The sequence below is a fragment of the Gekko japonicus genome, unplaced genomic scaffold (assembly GCF_001447785.1).
Source record: "Gekko japonicus isolate JY-2015 unplaced genomic scaffold, Gekko_japonicus_V1.1 scaffold352, whole genome shotgun sequence".
In the NCBI taxonomy this organism is placed as follows: domain Eukaryota; kingdom Metazoa; phylum Chordata; class Lepidosauria; order Squamata; family Gekkonidae; genus Gekko; species Gekko japonicus.
Genome location: NW_015170899.1, coordinates 693 through 16,971, shown reverse-complemented (window position 1 = coordinate 16,971; position 16,279 = coordinate 693). Strand labels below are relative to the sequence as shown.

Here is a 16,279-nt window from a genome sequence, read left to right as displayed (position 1 = left end):
AGTAGCTAGCAATCCAAAACAGTCCAGTGGAGCCTGAGCGGTGGGTGTTGCCTTCTGACACACTTCCGGTGATGTCAGGGGGTGTGGCATATGCAAATAAGTTATGCTAATGAGTTATGATAATGAGCTCCTGCATCTCTTTTTCTACTAGATGACCCCTGATTCTACCCATCCAGCACCTTTTAGTGTATAATTACAACATCCACTGCACAGGGCATCTCTCACAGTCAGGCATTTGTTCGCTTGTGAACCCAGCTAGCACAGTGTTTTGTCTAAACTGAGCCTACACAACTTGTGATCTACCAATCTTTGCATAGCCCATTACCAGGTCTGAGAACCCATCAGCTGGTGTTTGCCTTACTTTCAGGGAGCAAAAACAGATCTTCAGGACCTTGGTAAACCACCCTATATGGCTGGTGGGTTCTGTTTGCCAGTTTTGTTCTGGATCTGATCAGTTGTCCTTACATGCGATGAGATCTTATAAAAGGTGCTTCATGATCTGAGGGACAAAGCATTTTTTATGGTAAGATCAGGAGTCATTCAATACCCGTCTGACCAGTTCTTGTTTTCTCTTGTAAGGGATGATGGCCTTTAATCAAGTAGAGAGAAGCCTTTTTCTCCCCCCCCCCTTTTTTTTGCTGTCCAATCACAGCTGACTTATGGCAACCCTGTATGGTTTTCAAGGCAAGAGACATTCAGAAGTGGTTTGCCATTGCCTGCCTCTGCATAGCAAGCCTGGCCTTCCTTGGTGGTCTCCCATCCAAATACTGGGCGATTCTACATCTGGCATTCGCTCCACATTTTCTCAGCTGGGAGGAAAAAGTGCAGCCCAAAACCACATTCAAATACCCCGGGGGCCAACACCATACTGACTGCAAAGTCACCCCTGAACGGCCATAAATCTATGCAGAAGGTACCACAAAACCCGATGATCAAAGAAAGCGAAAGCGGCACGGAGTGTGGAGGCTACCATAAAATCCAAAGATCAAAGGAAGTGAAAGCAGCATGCAATGTGGGTTCCTTAAAACAACGGAGGGAAAAGCCAGTGCAGAGCCAGCCATTAACCAGGGCCATCTCTGAGCTTCCAAGATCTGATAAGATCAGGCTAGTCTTCCACAGGGGGAATCAGAGAGCATTATTTTAGTGCAGGAGGGCAGGAATATAAATACAGCATTTTTTTCTGGATGGAATCCGCAACGACTCATTGCAAACTGCACAATACCTAGGAAGTGATTCCAAAGAATGATATGGCCCATGGGTGTATTTATTGATAGAATCATAGACTCATAAAAGAGTTGGAAGGGGCCATACAGACCATCTAGTCCAACCCCCTTGTTAAGGAATGGACTAATTTATGGTATCTGCTTACACACGCAACACATGGACTGTGCACACACTTGGATACCATGGGCCTAGAGAAAGCTGTTTGCATCACCTACTGTGAGAGAGAGATTTCACATAGGAAACACTTGCCTGTATTTCATGTTAATGAAGCTTGCACACATTCAGCTCAAGGCATTATGGGAAAGAGAAGCACATGTTAGCCATTGTGAGCAGAAACAACGACCAAGGAGAAGAAATCCCCCATTGCTGAAAAGACTAGATATCATGCAGTACATGGACCTGATCTGCATTTGAATTGCAGTTTCCTGTTGATGGTGTCTTGTTCGCCTGGTAAAACCAAGATTCATCTGCACATCAAGGAGGGCACAGGAAGCCGAGACTTCACACCTGGCCAGATGGCTTTCCATGAGACAGAGTGCAGAGTTTCAAATATTGCCTCACCCATAGAATACCTGCCCCTTTCCACATGCACCAATGAGGGAGGTCATGGGATGGACATTGCAAGTAGGTGGGATTACAGTTTGGCAAGGTGCCACCCACCTGGAGATTCAACTATAAAAGTAAAGACCAAACTCTAGGTCGTTGCTAGCCCTTCCCCTCTCAACGTCCTCTATCTTCTTTTCTACCCCTAAGGTCCAGCTTCCTATCCAACAATCCTTTTGTCTACTTTAAGATCTCTTGGATTGCAACCAAAGAGGTCCACGCTTTGCTGGCTGGTTCTAGCAAGTGTGATTTAGTTAACATCCCTAGGTATTACTTTCTCCCCATATTTTTACATTACATCAGACAAGACTTCTGGAACAGGCGAGTATGAAACGATACCTACCTACCTCCAAGTAAATAAGAAACTATCTTGATATCTTTTTGTAACTCTAAAGGAACTTGAGTGTATGTTATTGTGAGACTGATATTTTGTGTGTATGTGATTTTGATATTGCTCAGTAAAAAGACAGTTTGTTTTGGAAAAACACCAGTCTCATCTCAATCACTGGTATTCTTTGGAATAGGCACAACCTCCGTAAACATTGGTAAGAGCTCACGTTAAATTTAGTTAGCCATCTGCTGTAAATAAAGCAGTTGGCGTAACACCCTGCCCAATGCAGGACCAGCCTAAAGCATCTTGACAAATATTCATCCAGCCTCTTCTTGACGGTTGCCAGTGAAGGGGAGCTAACCACCTCCCTAGGCTGCTGATTCCACCTTTGAACCACCCTGACCGTGAAGACGTTTTTCCTAATATCCAGCCGATACCTTTCTGCATGTAATTTAAACCCGCTGCTTCGGGTCCTCTCCTCTGCTGCCAACTGGAACAGCTCCTTGCCCTCCTCCAAATGACAGCCTTTCAGATATTTAAAGAGAGCAATCATGTCCTCCCTCAACCTCCTCCAAACTAAACATTCCCAAGGCCCTTAGCCTTTCCTCGTAGGGCTCAGTCTCCAGACCCCTGATCATCCCCAGCGCTCTCTTCTGCACCGTCTCGATTTTGCCCACATCCTTTTTGAAGCCTGTTGCTGTATGGTGGTGGAGGAAAGGGCTGTCAAGTCACCGCTGACTTACAGTGACCAATTTTCCCTCTAGTTCCCCCTGCCCCCTACTGAGTGGAGCAGTTCACATCCTGAGCAGAATATCACTGCTGTAATCTTTAACTGGGCAATGGGCAGTGCAAGACACTGTGCGGCTCCAGACTGCTGCTGAGCGGGGCTTCCGGTGTTAATGAGCGGCCGCTCACACACACAGCTCAGAGGGAGCACTGATTGGCGACCCTGTAGGGTTTTTCAAAGCAAGATATGTTCAGAGGTGGTTTGCCATTGCGTGCCTCTGCGTGGCAGACCTGGGTTTCCCTGGTGGTCTCCCATCCAAGTACTAACCAGGGTGGACCCTGCTTAGCTTCTGAAGTTTGTTGAGATCAGGTGAGCCTGGGCTACCCAGGACAGGTCGTTGCTGTATTTTGTTTCATTATTTAAAAAGTTCAGTTTTCAATGGAACTCCATTTCCAAGTAGAATCCAACGGATTAAAGCCTTAGAAACTGAGTTTAAACGTGAATTGCTGGAAAAACCGATTATTTGTGACAAGATTTTTTTAAAAATGAGCTCCTTTACAGAGGGTGCTTTAGTCACATTTTGATATTGCTGTGGTGGGTGGGCCAATTGATCTTTGCACTTTTTTTGTTGGGGAAGGTAGCCACCTTGCCATGTATATTCCAATAATGCAGCATGAGACATGGCAGACATAGATGTGCCTCTGCTTTTTCCTACCCTCCCTGGCCGCCTGTTCACAAGCAGGACTCCAGGGGTGTCAACTGGTCAGTGATGGAAAGGGCAGATGACAGGACGACAGGCAGAGGCAGGAAGAACGACGTCTCTCACTGCATCAGGACATATGGATGTTTACTGGGAAGGAAGCCTGGCTATATAAAGTTTGGTGTAGTAGTTAGGGGTGCGGGCTCTAATCCGGGAGAACCGGGTTTGATTCCCCAGTCCTCCATATGCAGCCAGCTAGGTGACCTTAGGCCAGTAAAAGTTCTCTGAGAGCTGTTATCTCAAGAGCAGTTCTCAAAGAGCTCTCTCAGCCCCGCCTACCTCACAGGGTGTCTGTTGTGGGGAAGGGGAGGGAAAGGAGTTTGTAAGCTGCTCTGAGACTCCTTCGGGTAGTGAAGGGCGGGGTATAAATCCAATCTCTTCTTCTATGTGCAATGGTGCATAAGATTGCAGCCCAAAAGCCACATTGTACAAGGTAAGAGGATGACGTGGCAATCCTGAACATTTTCTATTTTGCTTATTTTAAGGCTAGTTTCTTATTTTGTTTGAACCAAGTTTGAGTCCAGCGGCACCTTTAAGACCAACAATGTTTGCCCTGACCTGGATAGCCCAGGCAAGCCCGATCTCATCAGATCTCAGAAGTTAAGCAGGGCCGACCCTGGCAAGTAATTGGATGGGAGACCTCCAAGGAATACCAGGGTTAGGGAGGCAGGGGCAGGCTATCAAGCCACTTCTCTGAACAGTCCTCTGTGCTCCAGTAGGAGTCACCAGAGGTTGCCATGACTTCTAGGCATGGGCAGACATGCGCACACACACAAATGCAAAAACAAAAACCCCAACAACAAAAATTATTCTGGGTATCGGCTTTTGTTTGCACGCCCACTTCCATGACTTCTAGGCATGGGCAGACATGCGCGCGCACACAAATGCAAAAACAAAACCCCCAACAAAAATTATTCTGGGTATCAGCTTTTGTTTGCATGCCCACTTTTTCAGATACCTGAAGAATATACCTAAAGAATATACCTGAAGAATATCCGATTAACTTTGTTAATCTTAAAGGTGCCACTGGACTCAAACATTGTTCTGCTGCTTCAGAACAACACAACCACCCACCTGAATCTATCTTCTTATTTTGTTTGTTGTTGGTGACTTCATTGTACTGTTTCATATGCTGGCAGACTATCCGATAGATAAGTTGATGGCTCATAGTTTAGATTCAGAAAGACTGAGGTCCCGGTCACACGAGCGGGATGATCCGCTGCCGAAGGGAGGCAAATTAGAGCCGGAGCAAAAAGAACCGCGGGAGCGCGATCCGACGTGCCCCCGTGGATCCGGCAGCTGATCACACCTTGTGCAGCAAACCGGCAGTAGCACGGTTGTGCGCATGTGTGGGACAGGGAAAAGCACTGGCTGTGATGGGTTACCAGCGCTTCCCCGACCAGACACCTGGAGTTGCCGTGCATTGTCCGGAAGGTAGTACTCAAAAGGTAGTACCTTTTAAACGCGCGTTTACGGGCCAAAGGGCCGGATCGGGGACGGGTGCGTGACGCTTCCCAGATGTTGCAGTGTGATCGCGCCCACTTGATGCGCCCCCAATCCGTCCCTCTTGCGGGGCAAATCCTCCCGTGTGACCGGTGCCTGAGTGACATTCCATGGACGGCAGCTAACTAAATGGTCTCCTGATCACTGGTCATTTCTCGCCAGCCTTTGGAAATATCTGCATGACATTCCGCCCCGCCCTTCCTTCCAAGAAGTTCAGGGCAGAACACATGGTTCTCCCCTCTGTCATTTTATCCTCACAACAATGCTGTGAGGCAGGTTAGGCTGAGGTATTGTGACTGGCCCAAGGTCACCCAGTGAGTAAGGATTGGTGCCTGGGAATCCTTAGTCCTACTCTGACCCTCTAACCACTCTACCCCTCTGGTTCTCTGATAGGACACTAAGTGATATCCCTTCAGTGGAGGGTTGTGGGCAGAACAACAGTTGCAACCAGTTCTGGAGTCTGCACTGCGACAGAGAAAGAGAATTCTGGAACTGTGTGTTGGTCGGCATAGGCTCTCGTTGGTGCTCTGCTGTCTGCTACAGGAGTGCATGTCGGCTTCCCGTACTCTCTGACTTTTTCTGAATGTGGCAAACATACTGCAAGGACTCCATAAGTCTCCAATACTTTCTCATCTTCAAGAAACTAAATCCTGTAATGCTTAGGGAAGTAAGAGCCCTGCACTGCCTTTAACTTTTTGGCTGATTTCACACTAGAGCTGCCTTGATGTTGCGCTGCCGTTTGCCCCGATACTATTGGTCAATTTCACACCCGAAGCTGCGGGGCTGCATTTTGACTCGTGGCTTCGCCCGATTTCCCCCGCAGTTTCGTGATCCTGTTTCTTGAGGATCACGAAACTGCGGAGGAAATCGGGCGAAGCCTCAGGTCAAATGCAGCCCCACAGCTTCGGGTGTGAAATTGACCAATAGTATCGGGGCAAACGGTGGCGCAACATCGAGACAGCTCTAGTGCGAAATCAGAGTTTGTCTTAACAGGCGAGTAAGAAGTTCAACAAATAAAGCGCTCACGACAGACAGACAGACGTTTGTGGGAAAGGGCTGAAACAGGCATCTGGCACAGCTCTGGAAGGCTTTTCTGCCATTAATGCCTTCAGTTTAGGCCTGAATATTCACAATTACAAGAGACGAACACCTGCGGCCTTATAGGAATGCCAGCCTCCAGGTGGGACCTGGGGATTCCCCTGGAATTACAGCTCAGCTCATCTCCAGACACAGAGATCAGTTCCTCTGGAGAAAACGGATGCTTTGGAGGGTGGACTCTGTGGCATTTTACCTCACCGAGGTCCTTGTCCTCCCTAGGCTCTATCCTCAAATCTCCCGGAGTTTCCCAACCTGGATCGGGCCACCCTATGCAGCCACTTGCATTTTCAGAGCATGGATGGAGAAAAGTAACCCAAGAAACAGTCATGAATCAGAGGTATTCTGGATGCTTGTAAGACCAAAAATACTTTACATACAGCATAGTTTTGCTTCAGGAAAAGTCTAAGTTTGGCTAGATGTGCAAAGAGGACAGAGTCTCACCTAGAATTTGCCCTGTTCCCAAATCTTCCGGAATCTTCTGGAATCTTCCAGAATCTTCTGGAATCTTCCAGAATCTTCTGGAATCTTCCAGAATCTTCTTCATCTTTTTCATGGCTAAAACAGGCACAGGCCTCATGAGCTCCCTCCCTCTCTCCCCTCCTGTTCTCCTCACCTGTGCACTGGCAACTTCTATTGAAGAACTTCAGGGGCCATCGTTCCCGGTCGTCCACATTGCGGAGCGTGTAGGGGCCACCCCAGGGTCTGGTGTCCACTTGAACCTCTCTACAGACACCTCTGCCTTGCTGCCAACCACACGTGTTGTTGGGATTAGGCCCCCAAGGCGGGCAGCATTGCTTGGCCTTCAGCGCCTCCACGGTCATACACACTCGTGGGAATTGCGCCTCGGCCTCTTGGGGCCACCACAGGATCCAGCATCCTAAAGCTGCCCAACAGAGCAGCCTCCCCCACTGCGACAGGGAGGCCATGGGGATGCTGCTCCAGAGCTGCTCCTAGCCAGCTGCTTCGCACCGAACCTGACTACGAAGAGCAAGGGCAATTTCATTAGCCGCCTCCAGGCCGAGCGAGCGAGCCAGAGCCTACCTGGCCGAATAAGCTAACTTTCCCTCCTCTCTGCCTACTGGAGTAGACGTTTGGAAGGCTGCTTAATCCAAGACTCTCGTTCCCTTGAATGGGGTTCGAAAAGCAGACAATTTATCTCTTTGTTGCTTGCCAAGATGCCGGAGCTCAGGGGCTTTATGTGGGGGTCAGCAATGCCCTCATTAGAAGGATTAGACTTCTACAAGCCCTCGTGGTTAGCACATGACTTCAAGGGCAAAGAGAGGCCCCTGGGGGGGTGGGAGAAGTGAGTCGTGAAGGACTTTGGTGGTGTGGCAAGGGAAGAAGTATGCCTTTGATTCGCGCCCCCCTGTCACATCTTCCTCTCATGTGGTTTATGAAGCTACTAATATCAGGGTTCACGCTGCGCGCCAAAAGATACATAACATTTTAATGTGAGGTAAAAATATATGTTGTTTAATGGGACCATGGCCTAGAAAGCCTCCACTGAATCATCGTCACTGAAAAGTGTCAGCTGACCAGAGACCCTTAAGAGTTGTTCCCAAGAGAGCTGAAATCTGTTTGAGGCTCCATCCACACCATGAGGAGTCTCCCGTTCCCTGTCATCTGAGGCATTTATGCTGCCAAAGAAGTGTCCACACAGGAGTTTAGCTGCCATGTCCCCTGCATTTTCCCCTCACCAGGGCTTCAGATAGGGTTGCCAAGTAAATTTTACTCACCGGCAGGGGAGCCTCGGCGCACTCCGGGAGCTGTCCCTTGTTGTGTGTGCGTGCGCACGAAGCACGCGCGCCACCAGCACATCACCAGAAGTGACGCGCGACGTCGATCACATTGAGGCCGTGGCCCCGATCGTCGTGGCCCTCTGATGATCGAGGCCATGCCCCCAACGTGATCGACGTGGTTGCGTCACCTCCAGTGACACAGCCATGTTGCGCTTTGGGGGGCGGAGTTCCCCCCGGGGCCCGATTCCACGGCGGTGGAAATCGGGCCTCCAAAGTGGGGGTTTACCCGCCACCCGCCCCCACTTGGCAGCCCTAGCATCATAAGGCTTCCCCCCCCCCCGGCTTTATATAAACTGGCATTTGCTATTAGGCTGCAGTGCAATGATGTCATAACAATCTATTGCCACGCCCTACTACTTCCTCTGAATTCTCAGATTTCATTTTTAAGCGGACCTACAGATTTCCCTTATATCACCACAACGAAAAGGGCTCTAGGGTTTGTTTTTGTTTTTAATGAAATCTGGGGATTCAGAGGTACTAGTAGATTGTGGCGATAGATTTGTTGTACAGGAGGGTTACCATATTGTGAAAAGCAAAAAAGAGGACATATTTCCTGACAGACTACTTCAAACAAGTGACTGCGATGACAAATCTCGTTTTAAATACGCTCACCAATTAAGCTCGGATAATTGCAGCTAACTAGGACTATTCCTAACCTTCCAAACCAAAAAGAGGAGATTTTCATCAGCTTATTCAAAAGAGGACACCTGGTAACCCTATTATACCATCACTGTGCTATAAGGTAATAGCAAATACCAATTTTTTTAAAAGCCCTCTGGTGGCAGGGTGAGGGAAATGGAACAGATGGAGGACCTCTGAAAATGCGCATCTTCCCCTACAGGTGAGTTGCTATAATGCGTTTGGACTATGTTCTTTCCAGAAGGATCATACCAAACCAGGACTGGAAGGGAAGGCCTGGAAAGAGGGGGGGGAGGGCCTGCAAAACTCTCAGGGTTGATTGTGACTGAGAAGACTACCGCGTGAGGGATCTTCAGTTACTTCAGTTCCTTATACTGGTATCCTTTACACACAGGAGGCCCACTTTTCTAAAGCATCTGGAGACGGCACATTAATTTTGTGAGGGTGTCTGGAATTTCCTGAGAGAACTGAGCTCCCCAGCTCTTGGTAAAGTTGCCAACTGACTGGGGGGGGGAGAGAATAGCTCAGGCCCAGCTCGCACCTCTGCACTCACACAACCACTGGTTCTGTAAACATCAAGTCAAATTTTTCATGCTGCAAGGGTAAGCATGTTTCACCTACTAATGGGCGGGACCCAACTAGCTAGTGGTGAAAAAGGGAGGAGGGGGTCCCCTCTGACCCCCATCCCCAAAAGGCTATGATTTGGATCCTGGGATCCACATGGTAGGACTGCCCAACCCTGCGTTGGGAAATCCCTGGAGACTTGGGGGTGGAGCCTGGGGAAGGTGGGTTGGGAAGGGGCTTCAGCCAGGTACAATGCCGGAGAGCCCACTCTCCCAAGCGGCTGTTTTTTTCCATAGGACCTGATCCTTGTCACCCGGAGATCAGCTGTCATTCCTGTAGCTCTCCAGGCCCCCCCCCTGGAAGATGGCAACCCTGCTGCATGGACAGAATCCATATAGAGCAGGGATTGGAGTAAGGACAAAAATTGGGTGAGATTGATTGGGGAAATGGTCTAGAACAGATCCAACCCATTATCAAGGGGTAGCCATGAAGTCCCAGTCCTAAGTCACACGCATGCAAGCCTTCTAATTCAAGTTCTAAACACTGGGTTGGATCTGGCCCAATTATTCAGCTCATGGCGGTGGCTCCTTCCAACATCAGGACTATCCCCCTGCTATCAGGGAAGAGTCTTCCATTGGGTTAGGCCCGTTGCTCTGGAGGGAAAGTTCCATTATTAGTGGAGTGGCAGGTTCCGGCTGATTGTCCCAGCATCCTTACTTATACTGATATTTTAAAGCCAAGAGATGGCCAAGTCTTGCGTCATGCAGCAGGTAGGGCAGGCCATCGTAAGCACCGATTTCCTGACCCCAACAAGTCTGAAGCTCAGTTACCGGACCCGCCCAAAATAAACATGGCCGCCAAGTCAGAGGCGGCCTCCTTTGCCAGGTGTGGCCGACTCTTGCCAGCTTTTGGAATGGTGTGCCCTCACTTGTCCCTCCCTCCCCATTAGCAGACGACATGCCAGTTCACACTTACAAAGCCTGCTCGGTTTTGTTTTCTTGTACCATCTTGCACCCGATCGGCCCGACCTTAAACATTCGTTTCCTAAAATAATTTAACAACATTACCATTTCAATCATTCTCCTGCCAGAAATGCGCCTGGGGCAATCCCGACTCGAAGCCCGTTGAGTAAAAAGCCCACTCCCGAGCAACCAATCCAGACTGTAAGAATGATATCAAACATGTAACAACGGAGTAGTTATTCCTTGAGGTTTCCACCCACCCACTTTTCCCCAAGGCTTCAAAGCAAGGTGTAATACAACCTTATCTTTTGTTTATTCCTGCAATAAACTTGAGAAATAACTTAGAATGTGAGATGATAACAACTTTCTCACTATGCTTCACGGCTAAGGAATCCTTTCAGCCAGTGCTACCAGCATAGGGTTGGGAAATTCCTGGAATTCTGTGGGTGGAGCCTGGAGAAGGCAGGATTTCTTTTAGAATGCCACAGAGTCCACCTTCTGAAGCCGCCATTTTCTCCAGGGGAATTGATCTGTATCTTCTGGAGCTCAGTTGTGATTCCGGGGGATCTCCAGGTCCCACCTGGGAGGTGGCAACCCTGGCACCAGTTTTAATACTGGCTATCCTGCCACTGTGATATCGTATAGCCCTAAGGAGCCTGATCTTGTCAGAGCTTGGAAGTTAAGCAGGGTCAATACGTGGATGGGAAACCAGGGGACTGTGGGGCTGCTATGCAGAGGCAGGTGATGACAAACCACCTCCGCTCATTTCTTGGCTTCAAGAGGTGGGTCTTCAGGGGATTGCCACGACTTGACTGAGACTTGACGGCAGGCTGGAGAAATTCTCTCCAGACTCTAGTAGGATACCACCCATTGTATCCATTGCACCAAACCAACTACCAAGTGCGATAACAGCAGGAGTAAAGAGCATCGGGGATTTTCACAGGAAGTTTACATTCATACCGGAGAGCCTCATTATACATTGATATTTGGATGCACGGATATCCGAGCCCATCAGTATAGACATGGCAAGGACTGATCCAGAACGCAGTATCAGTCTGGGAAAGAAAAAGATCCAGCCACTTTTACAGTATTCTTCAGGCACTTCAGCTTTGTACTCAAGTAACCCTAACTCTAACCAATGTTCCCTCTAAGCTGAATTAGTGTGAGCTAGCTCACAGTTTTTTAGCCTCTGGCTCACACATTTCTGTCTCAGCTCAGGAAGGAGGGCTCCAGAGCAAACTAATTTATGCAGCAGCCAAATCACTTGCTCACAGCTTTAGTGCCAGTAGCTCACAAAGTAGAATTTTTGCTCATGAGACGCCACAGCTTAGAGGGAACATTGATTAACCCTTGTAACCCTAACCCTTGTAACCATAACTAATGCCTGTTGTGCTTCAACAAATCCCATCTCCCCTCTGAAAGGTGATTGGATGCTGCAACTCCCATAGGCTCAGCTGAGTGGCTCTTTTTCCCTTTGGGGGCAGGGTAGCCTCCTGTCTGTCACAAGTGGCAATTCACCCGTGCTGTTACATCTGACCCAGGGTGGGGATCCGAGACCCAGCTTGCGTATTTCCGATGCGTGAAGAGACATGTGTACAACCTAATTGGGAGGGGGTGTAAATTGGAGAGTTTAAAATAGAGTTCAGATAACATCCTGTTGCAGGTAATTGAAATGTGGTCAAAAAAATCCCTCTTCCTCCATGGCCACTGAGACGTTTTAAAGCGTGTTTCCATCTTTCACATGAACATTTGAAGTGTAAAGTACGCCAAATGTCTCACATAAAGTCAATCTAAGAATAATCTGTCTGCTAAATAACCGGGAGACCTCCCAGAATGCCCAGGAGAACTCCCGGAATGCCCGGGAGGGGCTGACTTTTGGGTGGGCAGAATGTCAACTATGCTGCCATGATGTTTATGGGCGAGAGTGAAGCTGCTTGACCTGTGTACCAACTGATGCCGCATCCTTTGTCCTTGCTTATCTATGACCTTGCTTGCTAGCTGTCTGTGTAGCGTCCTCCCATCTATTACCTGTGGGATAGGTTTCGATTCCCAGCTTTGGCTTTAACGGCCTGGGGCCCCATTCTCCCGCATGCGGGAGTCAGGCCAATTGGCCTAGGAGTGTGTGTGTGCAGGGGTTGCGTACGAATACCCTATATCCCATTATGCTTGTAGGAAGGTAGCCATTCCTAACAGTGACGATGTTACTGCCTCTATAGCTCTTACAATAAAGTATAACCTTAGGATAAGCGTGTACTCCTTTGTTTGGCTGTGGAACCTGACACAAACTTCAACATTGTCAATCCTAGAAGGGGGGCTGGGAGGGAGCAGTCAAGTTTCGTTTGGAGAGTTGTACAGCTCTGCTTATGTTGTAAGCTGGTTCAGGTAGACTCCCCTGAAGAGGCGGCAAAGAAATCCCCCCAAACAGGTGCCCTGCGCACCCCTTTAGAGCAAAGCTGTAATTCAGTGACCTCTGCAGAATCAACACAAAGTCAACAATCTGGTGGGATACAATTAGAGCCACGCGATTAGTTTCCCTTCATTTATAAATACTGACTTTTCCCCAGTCACTTTGCATGTGCTGATGCTGACCCGTTCTTCTAAATCATTTACCACAAACTCCCTGCAAACGATTGATTTGTGTATTTAAAAAACCTGACCATGTGACTCAGTCCTTCTGGTGCTTTCAAGACATAATATTTTGTGGGTGATCAGCGTGTCAATCACCCGAGAGGGTTTTTTAAAAAAAGGACTGGTAGTTATTTTTTACTCTTTCCAATAGGACGCTAGCATGTAGCCTGCTAGCTATTACTGCTGCTGCTGCTGCTGCTGCTGCTACTACTACTATCCTACTACTACTCTGTTCAGCAAAGTCTGAACCCTTCCTCCAGCCTACCTAATTTAAGCGACTCTTCCTGCAGCAAAAGAGTTGTTTTAGTTGGAGAATGAGTCCTTAGGCTGGAGGAAAGCTTCCAGCTTTGCCAGGTTACATGCCAGCAGGGGTCTCTGCACACCACACATGGAAAGTCAGACAGAGATGCCAGCCTCCAAGTGGGACCTGGGGATCCCTAGGAATTACAGCTCATTTCTAGACTACAGAGGTCAGTCCCCCTGGCGAAAATGGGTGCTTTGGAGGGTAGACTGTATGGCACTGTACCCCACTGAGGTTCCTGCCCTCCTGAGGCTCCACCCCCCATATCTCTAGGAGCTTCCCAACCTGGAGCTGGCAACCCCCCCCCCCCGTGCACGCCAGTGTCCACGGAGGACCTGGGAACCCTGCTGCCGGACCACACAGGGTTGGATCCAACTGGTTTTTCCCCTGGTGGAAAAAGGAGATGGAATCCCCTTTGACCACCCAAAAAGGCCATGCTGGGGGATCATGAGACTCACCCGGCCAAAAGCTCTGGGGACCACCGTCAGGAGGAGAACTGGGCAAGACCAAGCAAAATTCAACCTCATGTACCCTCCTCACATATATCTGAAACTCACACCGTCAGTCCATCAAGGCCAGAACTGAAATAGATATGAACACATGAAGCTGCTTTATACTGAATCAGACCCTTGGTCCATCTAAGTCAGTATTGTCTACTCAGACTGGCAGCAGCTCTCCAGGGTCTCAGGCAGAGGGTCTTTCACATCACCTGCTGCCGGACAGTTTAACTGGAGTTGCCTGGGATTGAGCCTGGGACCTTCTGCATGCCAAGATGCTCTACCACTGAGCAACAGCCCTTCCGGCACACCAGTCTATGTACAAGAACGAACCCAAATGAAATAATCACATGTCACATAAGGGTTTTTATATTGGATGTCGGAGCTGTTGTTAGGAAGCACAGATACACTGTTTATCACGTCATATTGGAATTCATTGTGTTATATCCTGAGATAACCGCGTCAGCGCTAGCGAGACCATGTGGTCAAGCGCACCTTCGGGTGCTAGAACAATAGCTGATTTGGATCCTAGGGTGGACCAGTTGGATTGCCCGGATCCTAGAGTAGACCTATGACGGACTCCTCCACTGTAAATAGCCTATCACGGGTATTGAGGTGTGTGTTGGGTGTGGGATACTGCAGGGATATAAGTGGGGCTCGGACCTCGCTAGTTCGTCTTTAGTTTCACTTATCCAATTAAGCATGAGATGATCACTACTCTATGCATCTGAACTCAGTACTTTACACATTGACACACAGAACAATGGCACCGTTGATCACCTGAAAAAAAACATCAATCCTGGCAGCCTTACGAATTCAAACTTCATTCTGCAAGTCATAAGACTTCCCTGAATCATAGAGCGACGCGTTCTTTGCATCCTCAAAGGTTATACCTGGAAGCAACATGAAGTTCATTAGGACTATCCCATGCCCTGAAAAAGAGAGGAAGACGGTCTGAACCCTAACAGAGTTCACTTTGTGCATGGAATGTGAGAGAACACAAAATGCACCACATCAAGAGAATGTGCACAGGAAGGAAAAGGACACACCAGATGCCACAGTGGAATCAAACCTCAAAATTCAGTAGGAAAACCTGTCATGTTAGATCGGTGGTAGGCAAACTGCGGCTCGAGAGCCACATGCGGCTCTTTGGCCCCTTGAGTGTGGCTCTTACGCCGTAGGCGCTGACGGCCTATTCCCTCCATTGTTCTCTATGGTGGGAAAAAAGTAACTTTTTTTCCCACCATAGAGAACAATGATGTTAGATTATATGAATGTCAAAAGGTAGATGTAAAAAGTATTGTGACTCTGTGAGAAAAACTGGCTGAAGATAATATCATCATAGCCAGGCAATACCTCCGAAAGATGGCAGAAGAGACTCAAGGTCACCAACAAATTGGATCTATGGGGAAGTTTCTCTTTGGGTCTAAGTACGGACCTTTTCCAGAGTTCTCTCTTGTTCTCATTGTGGCAACATCTGATGATAGGGATGAAAAAACCCAAGGGGGAAAGGAAAACTTCCTAGACCCTCAATGGGACACTAATGGAGCATACAATTATAACCAGGGGTCATTTCGTAGAAAAAGAGCTAGGGGAACTTATTAGCATATCTCATTAGCATATGCCACACACCCTGACATCACTGGAAGTGTGTCATAAGGCCACACACCCCGCCCCCAACGGTACCGGCCGCCACCGCTGGCCTTGCAGCTCCCCTGCCGAGCCCCATGAGGGGCCCGGTGGTGGACCTGCAAGGCCGGCGGGCGTGCAAGGAAGCCCCGTGAAGGCCCTCCCTGGCCCCAGGCAGGCAGGGGTGGGGAGAGGCAGGGAGGAAGCAACTTACCCTCCCTCTTCTCCTGCCTCCTCCTGGCTGAATGAGGGCCGGAAGCAGGGCAGCTGGAAGCAGGGGGCCGGGCTTCGTCATGTGCCCCGCCCCCCGTACCTCACCCGGGGGAACTTAAGTGTGTCATAAGGCCACACACCCCGCCCCCAACGGTACCGGCCGCCGGTACTGGCCTTGCAGCTCCACTGCCGAGCCCCATGAGGGGCCCGGCGGTGGACCTGCAAGGCCGGCGGGAGTGCAAGGAATCCCCGCGAAAGCCCTCCCTGGCCCCAGGCATGCAGGGGTGGGGAGAGGCAGGGAGGAAGCAACTTACCCTCCCTCTTCTCCTGCCTCCTCCTGGCTGAATGAGGGCCGGAAGCGGGGCGGCCGGAAGCAGGGGGTGGGGCTTCATCATGTGCCCCGCCCCCCGTACCTCACCTGGGGGGACTGCGTTCCCCCGCGTTCCCCCCGAAATGACCTCTGATTATAACTCTGCACACATTACAAGGGCCTTTCTTCACTCTCAACATTGTGTCCCTCAAAGGTATTTAATGTGGCTTTGATATTCTTCAATGGAGAATGGGCATTCCTTTGTTGCTTCTCGGTCCCATAATGTTTCATCTTGTTATCCAGTGAGCATTTAGACATGAATCCCCTAAACAAATAAATCTACTGCAGCAAAAGGATCGTGCTAGTAGCTAGAATAAGTGAAGCCTTGAAGCAAGCAAGTCTGCTGAATAATCTGAGCCCAAACAAATGCTGCAGAGACCACGGATTTCTGTCTACCTGAAAAATAGTAAATTGTGCAGCCATGACAGAAA

The 16,279-nt window shown here is 49.1% G+C and overlaps 1 protein-coding gene across 1 annotated transcript in view; it reads right to left on the bottom strand.

The window, feature by feature from the left end:
• Positions 1-7,172, bottom strand: part of DCT (dopachrome tautomerase) — a 20,169-nt gene extending 12,997 nt beyond the window's left edge. Inside the window, exon 1 of the mRNA XM_015418596.1 lies at positions 6,860-7,172. Within this exon, the coding sequence (XP_015274082.1) occupies positions 6,860-7,172 (313 nt within the window). The remainder of the gene's footprint in view (positions 1-6,859) is intronic.
• Positions 7,173-16,279: the final 9,107 nt, after the last annotated feature.